Source organism: Rhinatrema bivittatum, chromosome 2 (assembly GCF_901001135.1).
Source record: "Rhinatrema bivittatum chromosome 2, aRhiBiv1.1, whole genome shotgun sequence".
In the NCBI taxonomy this organism is placed as follows: Eukaryota; Metazoa; Chordata; class Amphibia; order Gymnophiona; family Rhinatrematidae; genus Rhinatrema; species Rhinatrema bivittatum.
The window spans coordinates 245157266-245181583 of record NC_042616.1 but is presented as its reverse complement, the minus strand read 5'-3'; the positions used below and the strand labels follow the sequence as shown (position 1 = coordinate 245181583).

General features: G+C 45.3%; 1 protein-coding gene across 1 annotated transcript in view; it reads right to left on the bottom strand.

Annotated features, from left to right (window-relative positions):
* Positions 1-23105, bottom strand: part of CAPN7 (calpain 7) — a 141326-nt gene extending 118221 nt beyond the window's left edge. The window contains exons 1-3 of the mRNA XM_029589351.1: positions 22759-23105; positions 15995-16103; positions 6175-6332 (exon numbers count right to left, since the gene is read on the bottom strand). Coding sequence (XP_029445211.1) covers positions 6175-6332; positions 15995-16103; positions 22759-22860 — 369 coding nt within the window. The 5' untranslated portion in view covers positions 22861-23105. The remainder of the gene's footprint in view (positions 1-6174; positions 6333-15994; positions 16104-22758) is intronic.
* Between the last annotated feature and the right edge of the window lie 1213 nt (positions 23106-24318).

Genomic DNA, 24318 nt, shown 5'->3' with positions numbered 1-24318 from the left:
CAGCAGCGCTCTGTAAAACCCTGTGAAATGATCGGGTTTTTTGCCTTCTTTCTTACTGCCTTCTTCTGAAGACTAAATCAGCCTCATATCCCTCATGCTTCCTACCTCTACCATAAACTAACTCCTGCAACACAAGAGACCTCCTTCTCCCTCCTGCTACCCTGTCTCCAGTTACCAAAGATCTTTGCCTTGGGGCTTGCGTTTGAGGTGCAACAGTTGTAAGTAGAATTTACCTGTACAATAAATAATTTCAAACTTAAAGAATCTTTGTCTTGAGGACTGATTGGAAAGAAAGTTTAGCTGCCTGGATGGCAAACTCGGATGTCTGCCTGACCCAGAACACATGAACTATGCAAATACTCCAATATTATCATTTTATCACAGAAATTTTAAAGAAGCCATTCTAGTAAATCTTTTTCAAACAATTTCAGTTGGAAGTTTAAAAAATGATTAATATTCTTGTGTTCTGCATTCAGATTTTTATTTCATTCTTGAGAAGATATTAATGTAAGAAGGTTTACAAACTGTTTCTTGTTAACCACTCTCCCTATCAGGTTTCCAATTAAAATAGGGTACTGCAAGGCTAATTTATTAGATCTCTTTAGAGATGGCATATTAACTCATACAAGTATAAAAAGGCATACATATAACAGAACACCTTAACAGTGAAATGAAGGAGATTTGTAGGAACAGGGGATATGAACACATAAAACAGGTACACTTTTTACTTCAAAAAGTGTAAGCAACAAAAAAAAAAAAAAAAAGGAATTTATAGTAGCAAAAAAAAGGTCTTATACCCCCTTCCAAAATGGTCACCTTTTGTTGCCTTATGGCCCAAAAGTAGAATGCATTAAACCAGTGTTCCTTCCATGTATTTTCAAATCCTACCCAACTGCCAAGTGAAAAATATATTTTACAGTTTCTTAGCAAATGAATTAAAAATAAAACCATGGAATAGCTTGGTAGGATAACTATCTAACCCCCTTGTGCTTCTGGAGCAATCCTAAATACTTAAAGCTCTGGTGTAACCAATTACCTTCCAAAACACACACAGGGACAGTAATTTTGTAACAAGCGCGCATCCATACACATGCATATGGGCACACCAGTGGATATAAGCTGGAATTTTAAATCATGCATGCAGTTGTGCAAATATCATTTAAAATACACCTACTGCGCGTGTGTGCGCACCTAATTTTAAGAGGTTACGTGAGCAAAGATACTTCATGCATCTTCCTTAGGACTGTTGGCTTTAACACGTGCAGGTAAGTGGATTTTAAAACATGCTCACATAAAGGACATTCCCAGTTTTTCCAATTAGTCCACCAGTTTGCCCAGTCTATCTTGAGGACATCTAGACCCCTCTGGTTCTTCATCCTGCACTCCCCCCCAATTGACCTGGGCTCCTCACCTTGTCGTGTTAAGCCTAAAACACAATTTCTGCAGATTTACTGCTCATCAGGAGCAGCAGTAAATATACGCAGCTAACAAGCCATAGTGCACTGCGGCCTCCGGTTTTAAAATACAGATTTATGCACATAACTGTTGGCCCTGTCCCAGAATTCCCATGCCCTACCCCACCCCCCTGTTTTTTTTTTTTTGCCCCAGCATGTGCATATACGCACGTAATTAGTGGTTTTTAAAATGCGTCTCTCATGGGTGGTCCACATACTCGCACATATGTGCCTTTTAGTGTGAGCAACACTTAAATTTGCTCCTAAGTGAATTGGGCCCACCCATGTTAAAAATTGTACTGATTCATATGACGACAGGATAAATTCAACAGTTCCTATTGATTCTCTCTGCTGGGTAGCAAAGCAAAGGCCCAACCATGAGCACCAAGAAACTGTCAAAAGCGCTCCAGCACAAGGTTGTGAAAAGGCACAGATCTAGGGATCGGTATAAAAGAATTACAAAGACCTTGAATGTCCCTCAAAGCATGGTCAAGATGATTATAAAGAAATGGACAGTTTATGGCACTAGCAAGACCCCAACTTTCCAAAAAAAAAAAAAAAAAAAAAAAAGGGAGGGTACACATATGGACAAAGGAAAATTGGTTCTTACCTGCTAATTTTTGTTCCTGTAGTACCACAGATCAGTTCACACTCCTGGGTTTTGCCTCCCTTCCAGCAGAGGACACAGAGAAAGTTTTGCTGATGCTGCCACTTAACCTCGTGTGCCAACTGCAGCTCTCTCAGTATTGAACTGTACCAGAGCTTAAGAAAGAAACTCTCCAAAAAACTTCTCTTTTCTTTTTTTAAACAGTCTGCATTTATAAAAGTAGAAAATAGTCTGAACAAACAACTCTCCTCCTCCAAAGATCCCTGAATATACCCAGATCATCCAGACTCCTGGGATGTACTAAAGCTCCCTATACTGGATGGGACCTGGAGAGTCCCACTCACAAAACACTCTCACCACAGGATTAAGAACCTTTATTCCCCACATCCAGACAATAGTGCCTTGCAAAAGTATGCAGCGACTTCCAAGTTGCTGCCCTGCATATCTCCTTTTGAGAAACTAACTGAGCCTCCACTCACGAAGCAGCCTGAGATCACAGCGAATAAGCACACAACCCCTCATTAACCGGACGACCCCATGAAACATAGGCCAACCCAATAGCCTCCTTAAGCCACCGTGCAATGGTAGTCTTAGATGCCCGAAGACCTCTTTTAGGACCACTCCATAGGACAAAAAGATGATCCGACCTTTGAAAATCGTTAGTAACCTTCAGATATCTTAATAATGCTCTGCATACATCCAACAACTTAAGCTCCCTTGCATGTGCAGTAAAAGCATCCACCTCTGTAAAAGCTGGGAACTCTACTGTCTGATTCACATAAAACGCCCAAACTACCTCTGGTAAAAAAAGAAGGTACTACATGCAAGGACACCCCCTGAGTCTGAAATCTTAAGAAACGGATCACAGCACGACAAGGCCTGCAACTCGGAAACTCTCCTAGCCAAACAGATCGCTACCAGAAAAATGCTTTAAGTGTCAAATCCTTAAGAGTTGCCCTTCTGAGTGGTTCAAAAAGGAGCCTCACAACTCTTGAGAACCAGATCTCCCAAGTACACCACAAATCTGGCTTGCATGGTGAGGAAGGAAGCCATTACCCAAGAAAGTCCACCTTGAATCCAGTTCGAAGTATCAGGAGATATTGTAACCATGTAGCAAAAAATGTTGTGGTTTGAAGAAAGTAAAATAGAACATTTTGGTCTGAATGCAAAGCATTATATATGGCGAAGAGCCAACACAGTATATCACCCAGAGAACACCATCTCAACTGTGAAGTATGTTGGTGACAGCATCATGTTATTGGGATGTTTTTCTCAGCAGGACTGGGGCATTTGTCAAGTTAAGAGACAATAAATGGAGAAAAAGTACAGAACATCAAATATTCATAAAGTCTTTGCAGAAAATCTGTTGCTTTCTATAAGAAAGCTGAAACTGGGACAGACGTTCACCGATTAGTCAGAGTCTCAACCTCAAGACAATCGAAAATATGTGACATAACTTGAAGATTGCTGCCCAACAACATTCCCCAAGGAACTGAACAGAGCTTAAACTGTTTTGTAAAGACAGTCTAATATTGACAAATCTAGGTGTGCAAAGAATGGAGAGCAAGTCTATGATGCATACAAATTTCTTATGCATATTCATTATGGGGTAGATTTTCAAATACCGCGAATAGGCGTACTTTTGCTGGCACATCAGGCGCAAGCAAAAGTACGCGGGATTTTAGTAGATACGCGCGTATCCGCTAAAATCCTGGATCGGCGCGCGCAAGGCTATCGATTACGTATAGCCGGCGCGCGCCGAGCCGCGCAGCCTACCCCCCGTTCCCTCCGAGGCCGCTCCGAACTCGGAGCGGCCTCGGAGGGAATCCTCTAACGCCCTCCCCTCACCTTCCCCTCCCTTCCTCTACCTAACCCACCCGCCCGGCCCTGTCTAAACCCCCCCCTTACCTTTGTCGGGGGATTACGCCTCCCAGAGGGAGGCGTAAATCCCCGCGCGCCAGCGGGCCTCTTGCCCGCCGGGACGCGACCTGGGGGCGGGTACGGAGGGCGCGGCCACGCCCCCGGACCGCCCGGGCCGTAACCACGCCCCCGGAACGCTCTGGACACGCCCCGAAAACGCCGCACGGTTCGGGCCCACCCCCGACACGCCCCCCTCAGAAAACCCCGGGGCTCTGCGCGCGCCAGTAGGCCTATGTAAAATAGGCTCACCGGCGCGCAGGGCCCTGCTCGCCTAAATCCGCCCGGATTTGGGCGGATTTAGGCGAGCAGGGCTCTTAAAATCCGCCCCTATGGATTTCCTGAAAAACTGACTGGCTATGGGGTCCGCAGACAGGTTTGGGAATTTCTGTTCTAACACCTCGACAAAAAAATATCAGTGTAATGACACACGGTCTTGGAGTTTACCAATGGAAGACTATCAGGCTGGTACAGAGCCCATAGCCAGCCACAACAAATAGGCCTGTATTTTTAATTAGGCAGAATTGGCACCTAAGCGTGTTACGATGAAAGAAGTACCTCCACTATCCTCAACCTGAGCAGCAGTGTTTCATCAGACCCACCTTCTTAAAGGCGCAGAGACTCAGAGGCCAAAAGCATTCAAAGCAGTATAAAATGGAAATTGTCCCCTCCCCTCCCCTGGACTGCTCCCGTGCCTTTAACAGGACAGGTCCGACTGGATGCTGCTGATTACACTAAACAGTGCTTGCAAGAGAACTGTGTGGATGGAGGTGACATCCCTTTTACCAAAGCTCATCTTCAGAGGGGGGACACTCCCACTTCTAAAAGGGAATTTCTGGGCCTGACAAAAACAAAATACAGAAAAGAGCTGGCTTGAGCAGAATGGTGGGCCACCAGCTCCCATGTGGGTCAGAAAGATCCTATTCCCACACCTGGTTTCTCTTTGAACCTGCAGGAGTTGGAAGCACTGCACTGCCAAGCCAATAATTACGGCTCAAAGGGAGGGAGGAAGAGTAGGATTCCAGCTATTGCATAACACCAACACCTACCAGTCAAGAGTGGACTTGTACCAGGATCAGCAGGCAGTCACGGTTCTATGGCTACTACTAGCCAAAAGGCTGACAATGAGATGACCGGGTTATAAAGAAGACGACAGAGAAGGAGACAGAGGGAGCGAGATAAAAATTTGGGGTAAAAAGGATAATTTAAAAAAAAAAAAAAGTGGTTGGTTCTCAGTTCTAATTGCTCTGCTACCAAGCACCTACTCAAGGTACAAATAGAACAAACTCTTGCAAGAGGAAAACACAAGAACTACCACCCTCCAACACCTATGGATAAATGTGGTTACAGAGGGCAGGTGTGGTCTGGTCGGCTGAGATCTATGATCTGCCACCGCAAAGATAGACATCTCTTTTTCTCCTGAATAAAGCTGTAAATACTACAGTTCAGGAACAGTAGTGTGAAATGTCAAACATTCATTTTATCAAACAGAAATCAGAATGACAAATGAAAGTTTATCCCTGTTTATCCCTAAAGTACAGCCCTGGAAGCTGGCAAAGTCTGCTCGCTAATATGGCAAAAAATATATATAGCAGTGAAGCTCCACCAGATTTCTACAGTGCCCCATGGGATGTGCAGCTAACCGGGTCACACTGACAATCCAATTTCTAGTTAAGGGAAAGAAAGGCCAGCCCGTGGTTTACTGGCAAGAGCTACACATTGCCATGTGGGGGAACTGGGTTTCATTGCTGGGCCAGGACTCTGCTCCCGGGCTGGCCGGAATGCAGGCTGCTATGGAGACTGTGTTCACAGCCCCCTACGGGGAGGAAAGCCCCGGGCATCACTCAACAGTGACATCGAGGGGCCGGGATCAGGGTCCACTTCACCACCCGCCAGAAGGAGCCATTGTCTATGGACCCTGGCCAAGGGCTGTTGCTGCAGTGACTGGGCGAAAATAGGGAGAAAAGCCCCTGTGTGGTTGTGAATGAAGGCTCAGGGTTTGGTTGCCAGAGGAGACCAGGTCGGACAAGAGCTGGAACCCCGAAGCAGCATGGGGGAAACTGCTGGGCTAAAAACAAACTAAAGGAAAAAACCCACAGTAATCTTTCGTAATGGTCCTACAGGCACTGCATCTTTCAGTCAGTGCCTCTGAAGATTCGCTGGGATCAGTAGAAGAATTACAATATTTGGACATACCGTTTTCAGGCAGAGCTCCACTGCTTCTGTGTATAACTCTATGGCCTCCTCTGCATTGCCTTTGTCGTCCTCATCAAATGCCTGCGTAACCAAGAAATGGGCCCGCTCCAAGTCCAACTGCTGCTTTGACTTCAAGGGAGCAGAATTCTGGGCTTCAACTGAATTGAAAAACAAGTTAGTTAGTTTATATATATATATATCTGAATGGGCAAAAATTCATCTTGATACCTGGCAATTAGAACTGGATTTCCAGTGAACTGATGCTCTAGTCCAATGTGGTGTACAGATCAGGCCACAGTTTCAAGTCCAATCAGGGGATTGGGAGGTGGAAGGCAATATCATCCCCCTCCCACCCACCCCGAGAGGAAGAGAGAAAAACTGGTTCTTACCTGCTAATTTTCGTCTGTACCACGGATCAGTCCAGACTCCTGAGTTTATGCATCCGTGCCAGCAGATGGAGACAGAGAAAGTTTAACTGACACTGCTTGATAAGCCCTGGTGCCACCTGCAGTTCCTCAGGATTGATATGAACCCAAGCACAAAAACTCACTTCTAAAAACTTGCGAAAGCTCTGAATAACAATCTGTATAGCCAAAATACCACAGCTGAGCAGAAGGACTCTCCACCTATCCGTGGCACTACAGGAACGAAAATTAACAAGTAAGAGCCAATTTTCCTTTCCCTGTATGTACCTGGATAAGTCCAGACTCCTGGAATGTACCAAAGCCCCCTAGCCAGGGTGGGACCTGGAGAGTCCTGCTCACAAACACTCTCGCCGAAAGAATGAGTTTCTGGACCCCGGATGTCTAGGCGATAATGTCTCAAAAATGTGTACAGCGACTTCTAAGTAGCTGCCCGACAAATGTCTTATGACGGCAACAACTAAGCCTCCGCCCACGAGGCCGCTTGCGATCGAGTAGAATGAACCCGTTAACAGTCAGGCACCTGCTGGCCCTTAAGAATGTAGGCTGACCCAATAGCCTCCTTCAGCCACCTCGCAATGATAGACTTGAAAGCCTGGGACCTTTTCTTTGTGCCACTCCACAAAAAAATAGGTGATCAGATCTCCGAAAGTCATTGGTCACCCTCCAGATATCTCAGTAAGGCCCTCAGAACGTCCGAGCTCCCTCGCATGAGGAGAAGCAGCATCCAAATCGGGAAAAGCTGGAAGTTTGACCATGAAAGGCTGGAACCACCTTGGAAGGAAAGATGGAACCATCCGCATGGACAAACCCGAATCCGAAATCTGTAGGAATGGGTCCCTACAAGATAAGGCCTGCAACTCTGATATTCTCCGCGCCGAACAAATGGCTACCAGGAAAACAACCTTCAAGGTCAAATCCTTAAGAGTCGCCCTGCAAATAGGCTCAAAATTTGGTTCACACAAAACTCGAGGGACCAGATTAAGATTCCAAGATGGACAGACCTTCCGTACCGGAGGACGTAAATTCTTAACCCCTCAAAGAAACCGCACATCATCAGGATGAGAGGACAAAGTTCCTCCGTCAATCGTCCCCCATAAAAAGGCCAGAGCCGCTACCTGAACTTGGAGAGAGTTAAATGCCAAGCCATCTTGCAGGAAGTATAAAATCTGGGACACCGAAGCATGCAAAGCTGGAACCCCTTTGGCCATACACCAAACCTCAGAAACTTTCTAGACTCAGATGTAAGACAACGAGGTAGACGTTCACCTAGCGTGGAATAGGGTAGTAATAACAGGTTCGAGGTACCCCCTGCACCTCAAACGTCGCCTCTCAAAAGCCAAGCCGCTAGACAAAAGCGATCTGGCCTTATCGAAAAATATGGGACCTTGATGGAGCAGATGAGTGAGGTGACTGAACTGTATCGGCCCGTCCACTGCCAAGTTGACGAGATCCGCAAACCACAGGCGACGTGGCCACTCCGGAACTATCAATACAACATCCCCTGGGTGTGTCTCTATCCTGTGCAAGATCTTGCCCACCAGAGGCCACGGAGGAAACACAAATGTAGAACTCTCTGAGGTCAAGGAATCACTAGAGCATCAACTCCTTTGGCTCCATAGTCTCTTCTGCGGCTAAAAAAGCGTGGCACTTTTGCATTGTGGCGAGACGCCATCAGATCTACATGTGGACAACTCCGTTTCTCACAAATGAGCTGCATCGCCGACTGACAGCTCCCATTCGCCCGGATCTAGAAGACTGCGACTTAGAAAATCCGCCTGGATGTTCTTGTTGCCCACAATATGAAAGGCCGCTATCTGGGTCAAATGTGCCTCCACCCAGACCATTAACTCCTAAGCCTCCTGGGCCACCATCCAGCTCTTCGTACCGCCCTGTCAATTGATATGTCATGGTCGTCGCATTGTCTGACAGGATTCTGACTGAACGACCTTGGACCATTGGCAGAAAGGCCAGCAAAGCTAATTGCACTGCCCTGGTTTCTAAGCGGTCGATAGACCAGGCTTGCTCCTCCGGCGACCACATACCCTGAGCCAACTGATGCTGGCAAACTGCCCCCCAACCTGAAAGACTGGCATCGGTAGTAACAACAATCCAATCCAGGACCTCTAGATTGACCCCCCCGAAGAAGGCGAGATGTCTGTAATGATCCCATATGTGCAAAAGCCCAGGGAACCCAGAACCTGTAAAAAAAATCCCAGGCTCTGGGCACCTACAACACCAATAGATGGTGGACCTGTGTCTGCAATTTGTACGCTCTCTCGACTGTCAAGAACACCTTGCCCATGTTCGTGTCAAACCGGGCCCCCAGATACTCGAGACACTGGGATGGGTTGAGATGGCTCTTGGCAAAATTCACCACTCAGCCCAGCGTTTGAAGGAGCTGAATGACCTTCCTGACCGCTGTGTGACAACTGGTCTCTGACTTTGCCCTGATGAGCCAATCGTCGAGATAAGGTTTTACCAAAACACACTCGCACCGCAAGGCTGCCGCCACTACTACCATGATCTTGGTGAAGGTCTGTGGTGCCATGGCTAGTCCAAAAGGAAGAGCCTGAAACTGGAAATGCTGTCCCAGAACTATGAACCTCAGATAACAATGGTGATCCCGACGAATGGGGATATGAAGATATGCCTCTGTTAGATCCAAAGAAGCTAGGAACTCCCGACTGCGACCCACCACAATCACTGACCTCAGGGTTTCCATGCGAAATCTCGGGACTTTCAGCACTGCATTTACCCTTTTTAGGTCCAGAATAGGGCGAAAAGTGCCCTTCTTTTTTGGAACCATGAAATAAACAAACAGAGTACCGACTGGTGCCCCATTCTTCTGGAGGAACTGGCACCACTGTTCCTAAACCCGGCAACCTGTCCAAGGTCTCTCAAAATGCACGCTTTGCCAATGAACCACAGGGGGGGGGGGGGAAGACCAAAAGAGGCCACGGACGAAACAAGCAAATTCTAAAGCGCAACCAGTGGGTGAGACTGGCCCACTCCTTGTAGAAAAGTGCTTGACACCCCCCCTAAAAAGGGAATGACGGAGTTGGCCAGCCTCACCTCATTGGGAGGATTTTGCCCCAGGGACCCTACCTCCGGTGGGGGCTCTAAAGAGCCTCCAAGCTCCTTGAAAAGTCTGCGCCCAGGACTAACCATGGCCCGCAAACTGCCTCTGCGGGGCTATTGCCTCCCATGCATGTCGAGGCCTTCTCAGAAATGAGATTGAAACGGAAAGGACTGTCGGCATTTAGGCTTATCCTCTGGCAACCTGTGGACCTTATTGTCCCCTAACTGTTTTATCAACTGCTCGAACTCTCCAAACAACAGACAGCCCATAAACAGCAGAAAACCCAACTGAGATTTGGACAAAATATCTGCTGACCAGTGCTGCAACCACAACAATCTCTGGGCTGACATTGCAGAGGCCATAAGCTGAGAAGAGGTCCGCACCAAGTCAAACAAGGCGTCCGCAAAGTATGTCACTGAAGCCTCCAAGCGTTCCGCGTGATCACTGTCCACGCTACGGTTAGCTTGGTCTCCTTGCCGCTGCTGCACCCAATGCAAGCATGCCCGCTGCAAGAAGCTGGAACAAATATAGCCGCCCGAAGTCTCAAAGCAGAAACCTCAAAGAACCGCTTAAGGTGAATCTCCAGTTTATGGTCTTGGACATCCTTTAAAGCCGGGGCCCCCACTACAAGAATAGTTGTCTTCTTGATGACAGGTGATACCGCAGCATCCACTTTCGGCAAGGGATAGAGCTTCGACATAGGTCAGCCCACCCATAATCCAGGGTCCGGAGAACTCCACTCCTGGTCCACTATCCTCTGCACGGACCTAGGGTAGGGAAAAGCTGAGGGAGGACTACATGTCCTATACAGAACTAGGTCCACCCCTTCTAGGTCTGAATCCAACTGAGGGAGCTTCACTGCGAGCTCCCCAAGGACCTGAGGAATCAAGGGGGCCAATTCTTCCCAACAAAACAAATGAAGAATCTTGGGAATGTTCCCGTTGGACACTGGCATATTGGTGACATCGTCCCCCAGATCCAAATCGCCAGCATTCGGATCACCTGCATTCGGGTCATCTGCCCCGCGATCAAGGGATGGGGCACCCACCAAGGAGAGCCCTGCATCCCCAGGAGTCTCCGAGGGCCCTCTGGAACCCTCCGTATCGCCCTAAGACCACAGTGGCCCCAATAAATGCTGCACCCCAGGGCCTGACCCTTCCTGCTGCGCCAAAAATGCGCGGTGGAGCAGCAAAATAAATTCAGGCGAGAAACCACGGGGAGCCGACCACATTGGTGCAGTACCCCCCGACTGAGCCAAACCAATAGGCAGCGCCTCATTCACACTTCCCTGCCCCCCCTACAGGGCCTGGGTACACTGGGTAAAGCTGCAGTGAGGGGGGGGTCCTCCAGCCCCCCTGAAAGCGCTGACAAGTCTGCCGGGGAACCTAAAATGACTGCCGTTCCAATGCTAGCCGAGGCTGAAGGCCTGATGCGAGAAACACTGGCAGCAACAACATGGGTGGCTGAAGGAGACCAGACATGCCAGCGTTTCATTGGGGGGGGGGGGGGGGGGAAGAGAAGGCCCCTCACCACCAGAAACACACGCCGAGCAGAGAGAGATGGCTGAGGCAGGCAGGATCAACGCCATGTGCGTGGCAGACCCGACCACGAACCATAGCATATGGCTAACCCTGGAGCACAACGAGTTCGTCCCCCCAAAAAATGCTGCCCTTAGAGATTTACCAACCCGCTCCAGCTGCTTCCTGCTCAAAGCAGATCTGAGTTATTTTTGTAAAGTTTAAAAAAAAAAAAAAGTTACAGGGCCTCTGCTCTTCTAAGGCCAAGAGGAGCTGTCCAGCTTCAGCACAGCCTGAAAGCAAGGAGAGAGAGCCCTTTAAAACAAAAAGCAGCTGACCTGAGCTAAAAAGCCACCTAGGCAACCTCGTGAAGGGAGAGATCTGGACCCCCAGATTTGTACCTCACAGATGGGAGCTAGAACAAGTGTACAAAAAGGTCACCGACCTCCAGCTCGTCCACCTCAACCAAACAGGGAAGGGTTCCCCCCAGGGAAACCGAACCCTGGGAGAAATGCTCCTGACAAAAAAAGAAAAAAAACATCAGAAACTGCAGGTGTATGCACCAGCCACCATCTGCTGGAGACAGAGAAATACTGAGGAACTGCAGGTGGCACCAGGGCTTATCAAGCAGTGTCAGTTAAACTTTCTCTGTCTCCATCTGCTGGCACGGATGCATAAACCCAGGAATCTGGACTGATCCGGGTACGCACAGGGAACAGCACATTCTACATAAATGGGGGCCTAGGAGCTAGAAGTAGCACTCAGGGGACCTTCCAGTGGTGGTGGCTGGAGCAGCAGAGCCACAGGTCCTGACTCCAGCAGCAACAAGGCTGTGCAGCCACTTGGTGGAAATGAGGAGTGAGGGCAAAAAGGAGAATGAAAGGGCTGCATGGGGTGAGATGAGAGAAAATTTGGAGGCTGAGGGGGGGATGAGATATATAGCAACTGAATTTTTTTCTCTGGCAAATAAGTTCTGGAGAAATGTTTTAAAAACCTTTTGATTCAAACAGCAGCAAACCTGCAGAAGCTTTCAAGGCAGCGATTATCCTCTCACTGTCCTTGAGCTAATGATGCCATGTTTTATATCCATTACAAAAGGTTCGCTTTTCTCATATCTTTTACTGTTCCTTTCAAGGATATCACTGCTGGGCATATGTTCACTATCATACCAACTGATCTAATGCGGCAAGAGAACATGAAAATTCACAGTGTGGATTGAACACAAGGTAGTAGTCTCAGCAAAAACACAATCTGCTGCCGCCGAGCAGCCTCAGGCAAGCTAGCTCCAGTACACACTGCCAGACTGGGATGCAGGGCAGCAATACTATCAAGGGGCCAATTACAAACGTTTTTCAGCAAGGCAGCGCATCACAAAAATACCACAAGACAATAAAGAGCTGCTCTTCAGACAGGGCCCTGGGAAGAACAGCTAAATACCTGGTAGTCATCTCACACAAAACCTGTGGTCTCAAACATCAACTGCTGGCCTAGCTCTGTACCAGAGCTAACATGGGGGGGGGGGGGGGGGGGGGACGACGACACACCGACGTTGCTTGTGCTTTACTCTGACACACACAAGCATGCCAGTGGCAGAGATTCTGTTCTTAGATCAGCATCTCAAAAATTCTGTTCATCATAGGTAAGTTTCATTTACTTGTCAGAAGGGAAAAGAAAAAAAGAAGAAGGAAAGTTTGCAGGAAGAGATTGGAATACATCAACAAGTCTGAAAAACTGGGAAGAGCAGTTTTTGGTTTTTTTTTAAATATATCACGAACATTAACTCACACAAGGGGCGATACAGTAAACCACGCGGGAGAGTGGGCGAGCGCCCAGGCCACTCTCCTGTGCACGCGATTCAGTAACTTCATTTATTTAAATTAGGGCCTGCGGTAAAAAGAGGTGCTAGGGACACTAGCGCCTCTTTTTGACGGAAGTGGCGGCTGTCAGCGAGTTTGATAGCCGACGCTCAATTTTGCCAGTGCTTCTCAAACCTGCTGACAGCAACAGGTTTGGAAACCGGACGCCAGCAAAATTGAGCATCTGGATTTCAACCCATGAGCCCATTTTTAAATTTTTAACCTTTTTTTTTTTAAACTTTTTGGGCCTCCGACTTAATATCGCCATGATATTAAGTCGGAGGGTGCAAAGAAAAGCAATTTTTACTGCTTTTCTGTGCACTTCCCCGGCACCGGCAGAAATTAACGCCTACCTTTGGGTAGGCGCTAATTTCTTAAAGTAAAATGTGTGGCTTGGCTGCACATTTTACTTACTGCATCGCGCGGGAATGACCAATAGGGCCATCAACATGCATTTGCATGTTGCGGGCACTATTAGTCTTGGGGGAGGGTTGGACGCACGTTTTCGACGTGCTATTACCCCTTACTGAATAAGGGGTAAAGCTAGGGCGTCGAAAATGCGCGTCCAAATGCCGGCTAACAGTGCGCTCCACCGGAGCGCACTGTTAGCCGGCATAGCGCACTGTACTGTATCGGCCTGACAGTATACTACTGATTTTTTTTTTTTTTTTTTTTTTTTTTAGTAAAGCTTGAGTAGCAGCCAAGACTAAAGAATGGATTTATTCTAGGTACTGAAGGTCAAAGCACCCAATGAGCAGACACAGACCTTTGAATTTCTTTCATGTTCAGGAACACACATGCCTTAAGCTTTACCTCTGTAGCTATTTATAAAAAGCCAGCCAATTATATTAATTAAAGCAACTTCCTGCTTCATTCTACAGTCCTTTGCATTACAGCAAAAACTTCCTCATTCATTTTCAATATATGTGCTACAGTCCCCTTTGTCAGTTCATCCCAGCATCAGCTGCCAGCCTTACAGAAACACATACATCACCATGTACTCAAGCAGGTTTTCCTTGTAATGGCTAAAATAAACATCATGACTATTTCAATAAAACTAGGGACAAAATGTTCTGAATCGAGCAGCCACTTGTACAATCAGGGAACAAAAAAAAGAAAAAACAAAGAAGTTTTTTTAAAAGGTTGCACTTTTTTTTTTTTTTCAAGAATGCTTGGAAAATTGATTTATGCACCTAACACACTCTCAGGATCAGACACATTGCCTCCACTGCACAGTCAGGTGCAACTTGCCCTTTCAACAGAAGAATGGACCTAGGTCTCCTGAAAAACATAGGTGCCAGGAAGAAAATCTTTATATAGCTTTTAAAAAAAAATGCTATCTACTTCTTTTCTTTTAACATTTGCTCTCTCCCCCCACTTCCTCCCTTCTTCTGTAGCCCAATGTTCGCTTCTACCCCTGGCTGCTGCTCTGCCCAGTCCAGCCACTGCTCTTTCCCAGCCCCTCCTCCCCATCTCCAGCCCAAGCCCCTGCCCCTCCTCTCCCAAGCCCAGCATCTACTGGCTTTCTAAATCCATCCCAGGGCTAGGCAGCTGTTCCTCTCCTCCCCTGCCACTACTGCTCTTTCCAGCCCCGGTCCTTCCTTCCAACCCAGGGTCACTGCTGCTCCCTTCCCTGATCCGGCAACCTGGACTTTTTCTACCCAAGGAGTGGGATCAAAGATGAAGGAACCACAGGATTTCTATTGTGGCAACCAGGGATAAGCATCATGTGTCTCCCTTTATAACCAAGCTATTGCAATGACAGTTCTCAGCTCTCTTTGGAAGCCAGTAGGCATTGCCTCTCCCCCCCCACCACGCATGGGCAGCAGGGGCTGTTCATGAGCAATGAGTGGGATAACCTCCATTTGTGGGCAGTGAAAGCACCTCCGCGTTGCTATCGGGCCCTGCCAGCTCAGTAAGCAGGTGCCAGGTCCAAGACTGGGCCACCTTGTTTCCCTTCTCTGACAGCTGCTGTTTCTCCCTGCCCCCTCTCTGGCCCAGCAGCTGCTGCTATTTACAGCTCCAACCCATCCTTCACCTTCCTGGCATGGTGACCAATACTCTTTCCAACCTCCTCCTCCTTTCCCAGCTTGGGCTTGTTCTAGCCAAGGAGGGGGAGGGGCATCCAAGATGGAGGCACCATAGTCTTTTCCATGGTGGCCTCTGGGGATAAGCACCACTTTCCTCCTTTTGGAACCTATAGGCATGCGTCACTGAGCCTGCCCGAAGCAGTGCGATTTTTGAAAAGTCTGCACCTTCCAGGGGCAATTTAATCAGGCGAATCTTCCGAGTCCATTCTGGGGCCTGCAACATCATCAATGCTCCAACATGGAGTCAAAGAACATTCACAATTTGGAGCATGGGTCCCTTTCCCCAGTATTAGAAACCACCACCCACCACCTAAAAAACAAACAAACAAAAAAACCTACTATTGGAGCCACAATAATGAATCTCATCAAATGATATCAGAACATTGTTCCCATATCACTGCATCGCCATCTTAAGGTGGTGACATCACAGCAAGAGAAGAGTTTGGTGTATCTTAACAGGATTAGGATTATTCTGTTTTTTCAGCTCTATACAATACAAAACTCCTACAATATATTTAGCAATCTAAATGCCGAGTTCATAGCCCCTTCAAAACTCAGCAGAGAAGCCTAAACATACTGATGAAATTTATTTATTTAAGGTTTTTTTATACCGGCATTCATGAAGCGCTCACATCATGTCGGTTTACATAAAAAACAGGGGTGCAATGAATACAACAAAGAACATAGATAAACGTGATGAAGAGATGCAGTTACAATTAACAAGGACTACTGAACTGGGGTGGAGGAAATAAAGAGAGATAGAAGAAGTTAATTATATACAAGTATACAATATATATATATTGTATAATGTATAAATGGAAATGGAAGCAGAAATGGAAGCACAAATACAAACCTGCAGAGTAAAGGGCTTGGACTCTCTCCAGATACTCGCTTATTTTACCCTGAATATTTTCCAGATTTGATCCTGCCATATCAGCATAAATCAAGGCTTGGGCAGCCTCCTACAGAAGAAAAAGCAAAAAGATGTGGTGTTATTACATAAGACAATAGTTTTTCAATTAGACATTTCTGTTCTAAGCTCCCTGGGCACAAGAGAAAGTGATTTTGAACAGCACTGCGCACAAGGATAATGCTATGTAAATAAGAAATACTATCTTTCTACTAACCGCGTGCAAGAGGGCCTTCTTCTGCAACCTCCACTACAGGCTGTAAAGAGCAGAGTAGGACAACATAAGAAACTGAAGCAGCCTGACAGAGGAGAGGAAATGCGGCATTTCTACCATGAAATCTGAAGTAGTTACAACACACACAACATCAGCCAAACATTTCATTCAGAACATGCTACGCCAAGCAGTTAGGGCTGGAAATATATTTTCAAAACTCAAGACACCAGTCAAAACTGTTTAAAAAAAAAAAGTAGAGAAAACATTTTCCCTATTTTGTTCTTTTTTAAATGATTGTTGCACTTCATTTCCTTTTTTTTTTTTTTGCTTTTCTCAATTTTAGGTGTAGAGTATCAAGTTTCAGGCACCTATTCCAGGACTTTTCCAGCCCAACAAACACTTTGATTTTTCTTTTTATTATTTTCAATAATTACAAAATATTTAAAAAGCATAAGCTCATTTGACAAGATAATATAAAAAATCAAAACAATATTCTTCCTTACAAATAGAAGAAAATCACTTTATATGATCAAAAGGATAAGAAGTCCACTCAGAGCATGTGCGCATTAGAGATCATGGAAGAGCCAAAGAAAGCAAGGAAGAAGAAATCTGATTATTCAACAAGAAAAAAAAAAAATCAGAACTCAAAAATCAACATCTTTTCAAGAGTCAATTATTTTACTATAATAGAAGGATCAATTCTCCAATAATTCAACTTAAATTAAATAGCCCAAGTGTAATTTAAAAATAATCATATCAGAATTACTTTCAGAAAAAAATATTTCTCTTTTTGTTTCTCCTGGTTAAAGAAAATAAGAGAAAAAAAAATCCATCTTAGTTTCATCATGATGTAAATCCTCAGCATTTGGATTTTGAATGCCCTTTACACTGTCCTGAGAGTACAGAATATATACAGTGACCTGGAGGGTGCGTCAGTCCTTACATTCACAAGCTGAGCACCTCTCTAAACTAACATGCAAAAACCAGAAAACAAGAAGGTGACTAAAGAATCTATTAATACAAACCGGCTTTAGTGAAATGTTTTCATTACACTAAAGCAGGTTATAAAATCTGAATAAAACAAAAGTGTGGAACACAGCAAATTTAATTGGAAGCACAATGGAATACCCCTCTAATACATATAGTTTTGTTTAAAGAAACCATAATTTTGTTTGGAACGGAACGACAAGCAGCCAGGGCAGCACACAGTAGCTACCTATTTTCACAATGACTCGATCTGTGTATGTATGTCTCAGAAAAGCAGCAGCAGAAACCAAGGGTAAGCCAAGTGAGGAGATTCTTTGGCACGTATGCTGCGCTGTGTCCTGTGTCCTTCTGACGTTCCATCGTTTAGAGAAGTTTATTGGTTGATGACTGAATTCTATTTACAAAATATCCTCTGGAGCCATAACAAGTAATCAGGCACATTATAAAAGAACCTGTAATGAATGCAGCTGCACTTGTTTAGGTATGCCTTTGAAAGGGCAAACAGTGCTGTTACAAAGACAGATCTATAGAAAGCCACGGCTCGCTGTACACTATTATGAAAGCATCTGGGGACAAAGTTCCGCTTTCAGCATTATTCAGTATCACTCCCGTATAGACAATAGTGTTGGACATCTGAGAGAAAACCAGCATCAGCTGTGGTTGAATTGTTTCTCAAATGATAGTCTCCTTTCAGTGCAATTGAGCCCTCACAAGATCATTATTGCACTCCTGATCTGTATGTTCTTCATTTAAGCACAAAATGCTTTCATTTAAGCATACCTTAAATTTCACCTTCTTTATGGTTCTGCCAAACAAGTCTAGACATGTGGGATGTCCCAAGGCAGTACCTAAACTGGGTGGGAAAAATCCAGGGTAACCTGCAAGATGCTTACCCACAAGACCCCATCCTCCTTGTCTGCAGGACCAACCTGTAATGCTTACAAATGAGTGCACTGAGGTCAATGTTGCTGCCTTGCAAATCTTCGGGAAAGACTAGCCTGAACTCCACCCATGAAGACAGCGGCCAGACTCCTAACCGGAAAAAGAAAATTTGATCACATCACCCTGACCCTGTCTGCTCTACATTGGCTCCCAAAGCAATCCAGAATCATCTACAAAATTCTAAAAATAATTCACCATAACTTGAATCCCAACAATGAATTACTAGGGATAAAATGTAATCCTCATATCCCTACATAATCACTAAGATCTCATAACAAAGGTTTACTTGAAATTCCATCTATAAAAAACTACCACCTAAAACAAACAAGAGTCAGAGCTATATCAATTGCAGGCCCTATGCCCTGGAACTCCTTACCAGAAAACCTAAGACACCAAGAAATGTATACAACATCTGAAATCCTGGCTCTTCAACAATGCCTTCTAACTAACTCACAGGCTGATACACTAAAGTTTGCAGGAGAGCAGGCGAGCGCCAGTGTCCTGTGCGCGCGATTCAGTAAACTAAAATATTTAAATTAGGGCTGGCAGTAAAAATAGGCGCTAGGGACACTAGCGCATCCCTAGCGCCTCTTTTTGGACAGGAGCGGCAGCTGTCAGCGGGTTTGACAGCCGATGCTCAATTTTGCCAGCGTCGGTTCTCGAGCCTGCTGACAACCACGGGTTCGGAAACTGGATGCCGGCAAAATTGAGCGTCCAGTTTTCAACCCACGGGCCGATTTCAAATTTTTTTTTTAACTTTCGGGACCTCCGACTTAATATTGCCATGTGCTTTTCTGAGCACTTTCCTGGTGCCGGCAGAAATTAGCGCCTACCTTTGGGTAGGCACTAATTTCTAAAAGTAAAATGTGCAACTTGACTGCACATTTTACTTTCTGTATCGTGCGGGAATGACTAATAGGGCCATCAACATGCATTTGCATGTTGCGGGCGCTATTAGTTTCGGGGGGGGGGGGGGGGGGGGGGGGGGGGGGGGTTGGACGCGCGTTTTGGACGTGCTATTACCCCTTACTGAATAAGGGGTAAAGCTAGCGCATCGAAAACACGCGTCCAAACTCAGGTTAGCAGTGCGCTCCACCGGAGCGCACTGCTAACCTGCAGTTTGGACGATACAGTACAGTGCGCTCCACCGGAGCGCACTGTACTGTATCGGCCTGTTAATAACAAAGTCTTCCACTTAAATCTTTAATTTTTCCTTTAATTGTCCTTCTGTTCATCTACCTTCCTTTTAACTTTTCCTTTGTTCATTATTATTTTAACCTAATACACCGTTGTGATCAAGTGATTCTCACCTGGAATGATGGTATATAAAAATCCTAAATAAATAAATAGTAGAATGAGCCCTCAATCCCTCTGGAACTTGCCTACCCCTTTGCAATGTAAGCCGAGGCAATTGCCTCAATCTATTTAAGTGATGGAAGCCTTAGATGCCACTTCTCCCTTTCAATGGCTGCTGAATAGAGCAAACAGTCTATATGACCTGCAGAAGACGCTTGTGATCTTCAAGTAACAAAGCAGTACCCTAAGCACATCTAGGAAGTGTAAGTCTCTCTTCCTTTCAACATATTCTGATTGCTTAAATAAGAAAAGCAAAATAGCTCATTTCCGAAGAACATGATACCACCTTAGGCACAAAGCAAGGGACTGGATGGCGGCAGAGAACTATTTACAGGCCCTCTTATTACACCAGTCTATACAGAGGGAGATAATGACAGTGTAAAAGTGTGTTTTTTGACTCCAGCTGTTGGTGCGAGATGAACATAACCCATCCGTTAAAGCATTAACACCAACAAATTTTAAACAGCAGCAAGTAAAATGTAGTATCTGATTTTTTTTTTTTTGTAAAGCTCTCCCAGTCTAGCCACTCCCATTGCTATGGCAGTAAGTAAAGTTGGATGCTGCTTGTTGTCAATAACTCTGCTCCTGCCACCATAACAACACTGTAGGTGCAGGATAATTCTAACAGCTAAGCAATGATCTCAAGGGAAAGATTTGAAAATGGGAATGGAGTCAAAATACAATACATTCACCTTTAAATGCAAAGAACACAAAGCTATAATACCTATGAAGGAAGACTAAGGAATATGTATATGATAGGCAGAAAAGGGTATTGATAAATGGAGTTCACTCTGGGGGGGGGGGGGGGGCGGGCGGCATCACTAGCATTGTGATTCAGGGATCAATCCTTGGACCAGTTTTTTTCAACATTTTTGTCAACAATACTGTACGAGTGTTGTCAGGAAAGGTTTGCCCTTTTGCTGATAAAATATGTAACAGGGTAGACAGCCAGGAAGGTGTGGAATATATGAGGAGGGATCTAGCAAAGCTCAAGGAATGGTCTAGGGTCTGTCAGCTAAGATTTAATGCTAAAAATACAGTATTGCATTTAAGCTAAAAAAAATCCAAGGAAGAGGTACAGTATTGGGGGTTAAACTCGACTAAGCACAACAGAAGAGCAGGAACTCGGGGCGATATCTAATGACCTTAAGGTGGTCACACAGGTTCCTAAAATGACGGCAAAAGCTGGGAAGATGCTTGTTGCATAGAAAGAATGGTCAGCACAAAAAGGGAATTGATATTGCCCCTATATAGGTCTCTGGTGAGACCTGATTTGGAATATTGTGTACAAGTCTGGAGACCATACCTTCAAAGAATATAAACTGGTTGTAGGTGGTCCAGAGGGTGGCTACTAAATTAATCAGTGGCCTTTGTTATAAAGCATATTTATTTATTAGATTTTTATATTCTGCTTTTAGGCACTTCAAAGTGGATTACATTCAGGTACTGTAGTTATTTCTCTGTCCCCAGAGGGCTCACAATCTATGTTTGTACATATGGGGACAGATTTAATGAGCTAAACATATATACCCTAGAGAAAAGGCAGGACAGGGGAGATATGATAGAAACATAAATATCTCTAAGGTTTCTATGCACAGGATTCTTTAGAACAAGAGGTCATGGGATGAAGGTGAAAGGGGGCAGACTGGGGAGTAATCTTAGGAAATATTTCTTTAGAGAGAGGGTGGTGGATGCATGAAACAGCCTCCCAACGGAGGTGGTGGTGGGAGACAAAAACAGTATCTGAATTCAAGAAAGCATGGGATAAACACAGGGGATTTCAGATGGTGCTGGGAACTTAAATGTTAAATTAGTTGGGCAGATAGGCTGACTAATTAGGCCATATGGTCTTTTTCTGGTGTCACATTTTTATGTTTCTAAAATAAATTATGGTGATATTTTGAAACTGTTCCTTTAACACAAACTGTACTACCTGCAAGCCAGTACAAATATTAACAACCATGCTGACCAATGGTCAGGGAATGCACTATATGAAAACAAATAATCTGGTTTTACAGATCAAACTCCCAGGTTTAAATAGGATACCTGTTATCAAAAATTCAAAATGAAGGGTGACTAATCATTTCTATATCCACTGTATTTCAAATATAGATCTCAATTTAGTAAGCTATTTTCCTCATAGACCCAGAATGGAAAAAAAGCTTTAGGAAATCAGACCCATAATCATTCACATGAGAAACCTTCTTCCTTTTATAATGTGAACCGGAAATTCCCTATCCTAAGGCAAAAAAGAAAACAGAAAGCTAACAATATATTGGCTGGTGTGGCAAGCAGGTATCTACACATTCTTGGCTTGTGAGGTAGGTCAAGTCAGTTGAGTTCTCTTTTTCCTACAGTGCCAACACCTTATTTCCTACATGTTTGCACAATGACTGGCCATTCCGTATAGATCTGCAAGGTCTGAATATTTGTAAACACAATACTATGACTATCACTGATAATCATATAATTCTCTTTAAAGGCAAACATCCGTTGCCCATTTCAGACAGTCGTTTCTTAAAGAAACTTACATACCATGTATTTCTTAATTCACTATAGAAAGAGGGAATACAACTGAAGACAGCCATATTGTCTCAAGAGAACGCTATTACATAAACTATCACATAAAAACAATTTAAGACCACAAAAAAATAATAAGATTGGGAACAGCAGCACATAGACGACCTTAGCCGCTGCAAATTCTGTTCATCTCCAAAGCACATTTCAAAGCCAGACACGTCAAGTTACGCCGTGACAGTGCAAATAGGGACCTGTCAGTCTCTGTAAATATTGAGGCAAAAAAAATAGAACCGCACAAGTCAGAAGAGGGGGCCCTTGTGCTCTGAAAAACTCATAGGAATCTTAAATAATTCTTATGGTGGCCCTATAAAGTTATTACAACCTGTAAAGAATCCAGGTTCATGTCCTACATGGTTGACTCAGTATGACTGGAACGGGTTAATAATTGCTCAAACTATCAACAAAGCACTCGCGATTGAAGCAGGATATGGCAAAGCAGAGTAGCGTTCCCATCACAACAGGAAATCCATTCTTATTTTATTTTTCCTGATATCGGGGAAACTCCAGGTAGCCCAAGCCAGAGTGCAACCCTGAGAATGCAGTGGCAGGAGCACATCAGTCTCCAAGCCCCATCTGCACACACAACGTACCACCCTTCAGCGTGCGGGAGAGAAGCGGAAAGGCTTACCTTGTAGTAAAACACTGCCGCCTTGTACTTCCCGCTCTGGTCATTCACCACCGCCAGTTTGGCAAACTTTAGCGCATCCACCTCCAGCGCCGAGGCGTCCATGCTGCTACCGGGCTCGATAATCCAGCAATGTCTGTTCTATGGGCTCCTTGCTTTGGAGAAGGGAAAGGGAGTGCGCGCTCAACTAGGACAGGGGCAGGCTCTGCTCCCGGAGCAAGAAGGGCGATGCGGGACAATTCTCCTCGCGCGCACCTACATGTCTCTTTTCTTTCCGCTTGCCTCGCGCCTTCCCGCACCAGCCAGAGCGAGAATTTCTCCCATCCTTCCTCCTTCCGCCCGCGGGAGAGCGTCACATCCTGCCGTGGAGACACGTCATTCATCGGCAACCAGTGCGCTTCCGTATATCCACTATCTACACTGCATTGGAACTCGTCTCCAGGGAGCTTCGGTTGCTAAGTTCGTCACCGGGTGGGCGGAGTCGCGGGGTTGCGTGTTTTGAGCCACTACTCATGAGCGCTGTCAATTTTAGTGAATTTGTCGCTAGATTTGGCTTCCGAACCGAATGGAGATCTGATAAATGTGAATACGACAGAGAGCAAAGTTAGTTATTATCAACAAGTCCTTTTACCTACTTTGCCATCACATCTATCAAAACTGCAGCTTCGGGTTCCATCTAGGGTTGCCAACTTTTCCACAGACCTTGATTGGACAATTGAAGGCAGGGGGTAGTGGTGTTTATTTCCTCCCCCTCTTTTGCATATATTTGCATATTGTTTTATATCATGGGACTTGGAACCATATATTAGGCCTATTATAACAATATGTTGGGTATAGGCTTGGCTCTCAGAAAGCCATGAGTATACCAATATAGTAAACTTCCCATACCAAAATAGGACTAATTGCCAGCACTCAAATAGTAACAATTTTATCCATGAAAAGGCAACAATGCAAATATTCCAAGCCCTAAAACACCAGTATACCTCCTATTAAGAAAAAAAACAAACCAAGCCAAGATGCTGTAGATTCCTACACATAAGCTACATGCTAGTAGACTATCTCCCCTCAGTTACACAAGAAAAGCACAGACAGACCCTCACGAAATATAGAATAAAGAGATCAAAAAAGGTTAAATAGAAACATGCAAACAAAAACTGAACTGGAAACCCCCAAAAGCCGGACTCTGTATGCAGTGCAATAATGGAAAAAAAGGAACATCACCATTTCTCATAAAACATCAAATAATAAAATCAAGAAATATAAAACATGAATCCTTATAGTGTTGCGTCAGAGGTGGACCCTTGGGCTGAGGTGGGGTTGAGGCAACCCGTAGGCGAGATGGAGTGGGCTGAAGCTAGAGGCCGCTGGAGCTACACCTATACCAGCCCTCGTTCCCCTTGGGTTAAGCCTTTGGGTGCCGTGGCCAGCAGGACTTAGGTGGGCCTCAACGTTAATTAGAGATGAGAAGTGATTCAGCCCAGAGACAGCAGCCGGTAGAAGGCATAGTCCTACCCTGGACTGGATTCGGTACTGGAACTCAGGCGCCAAAGGAACAATGAATAG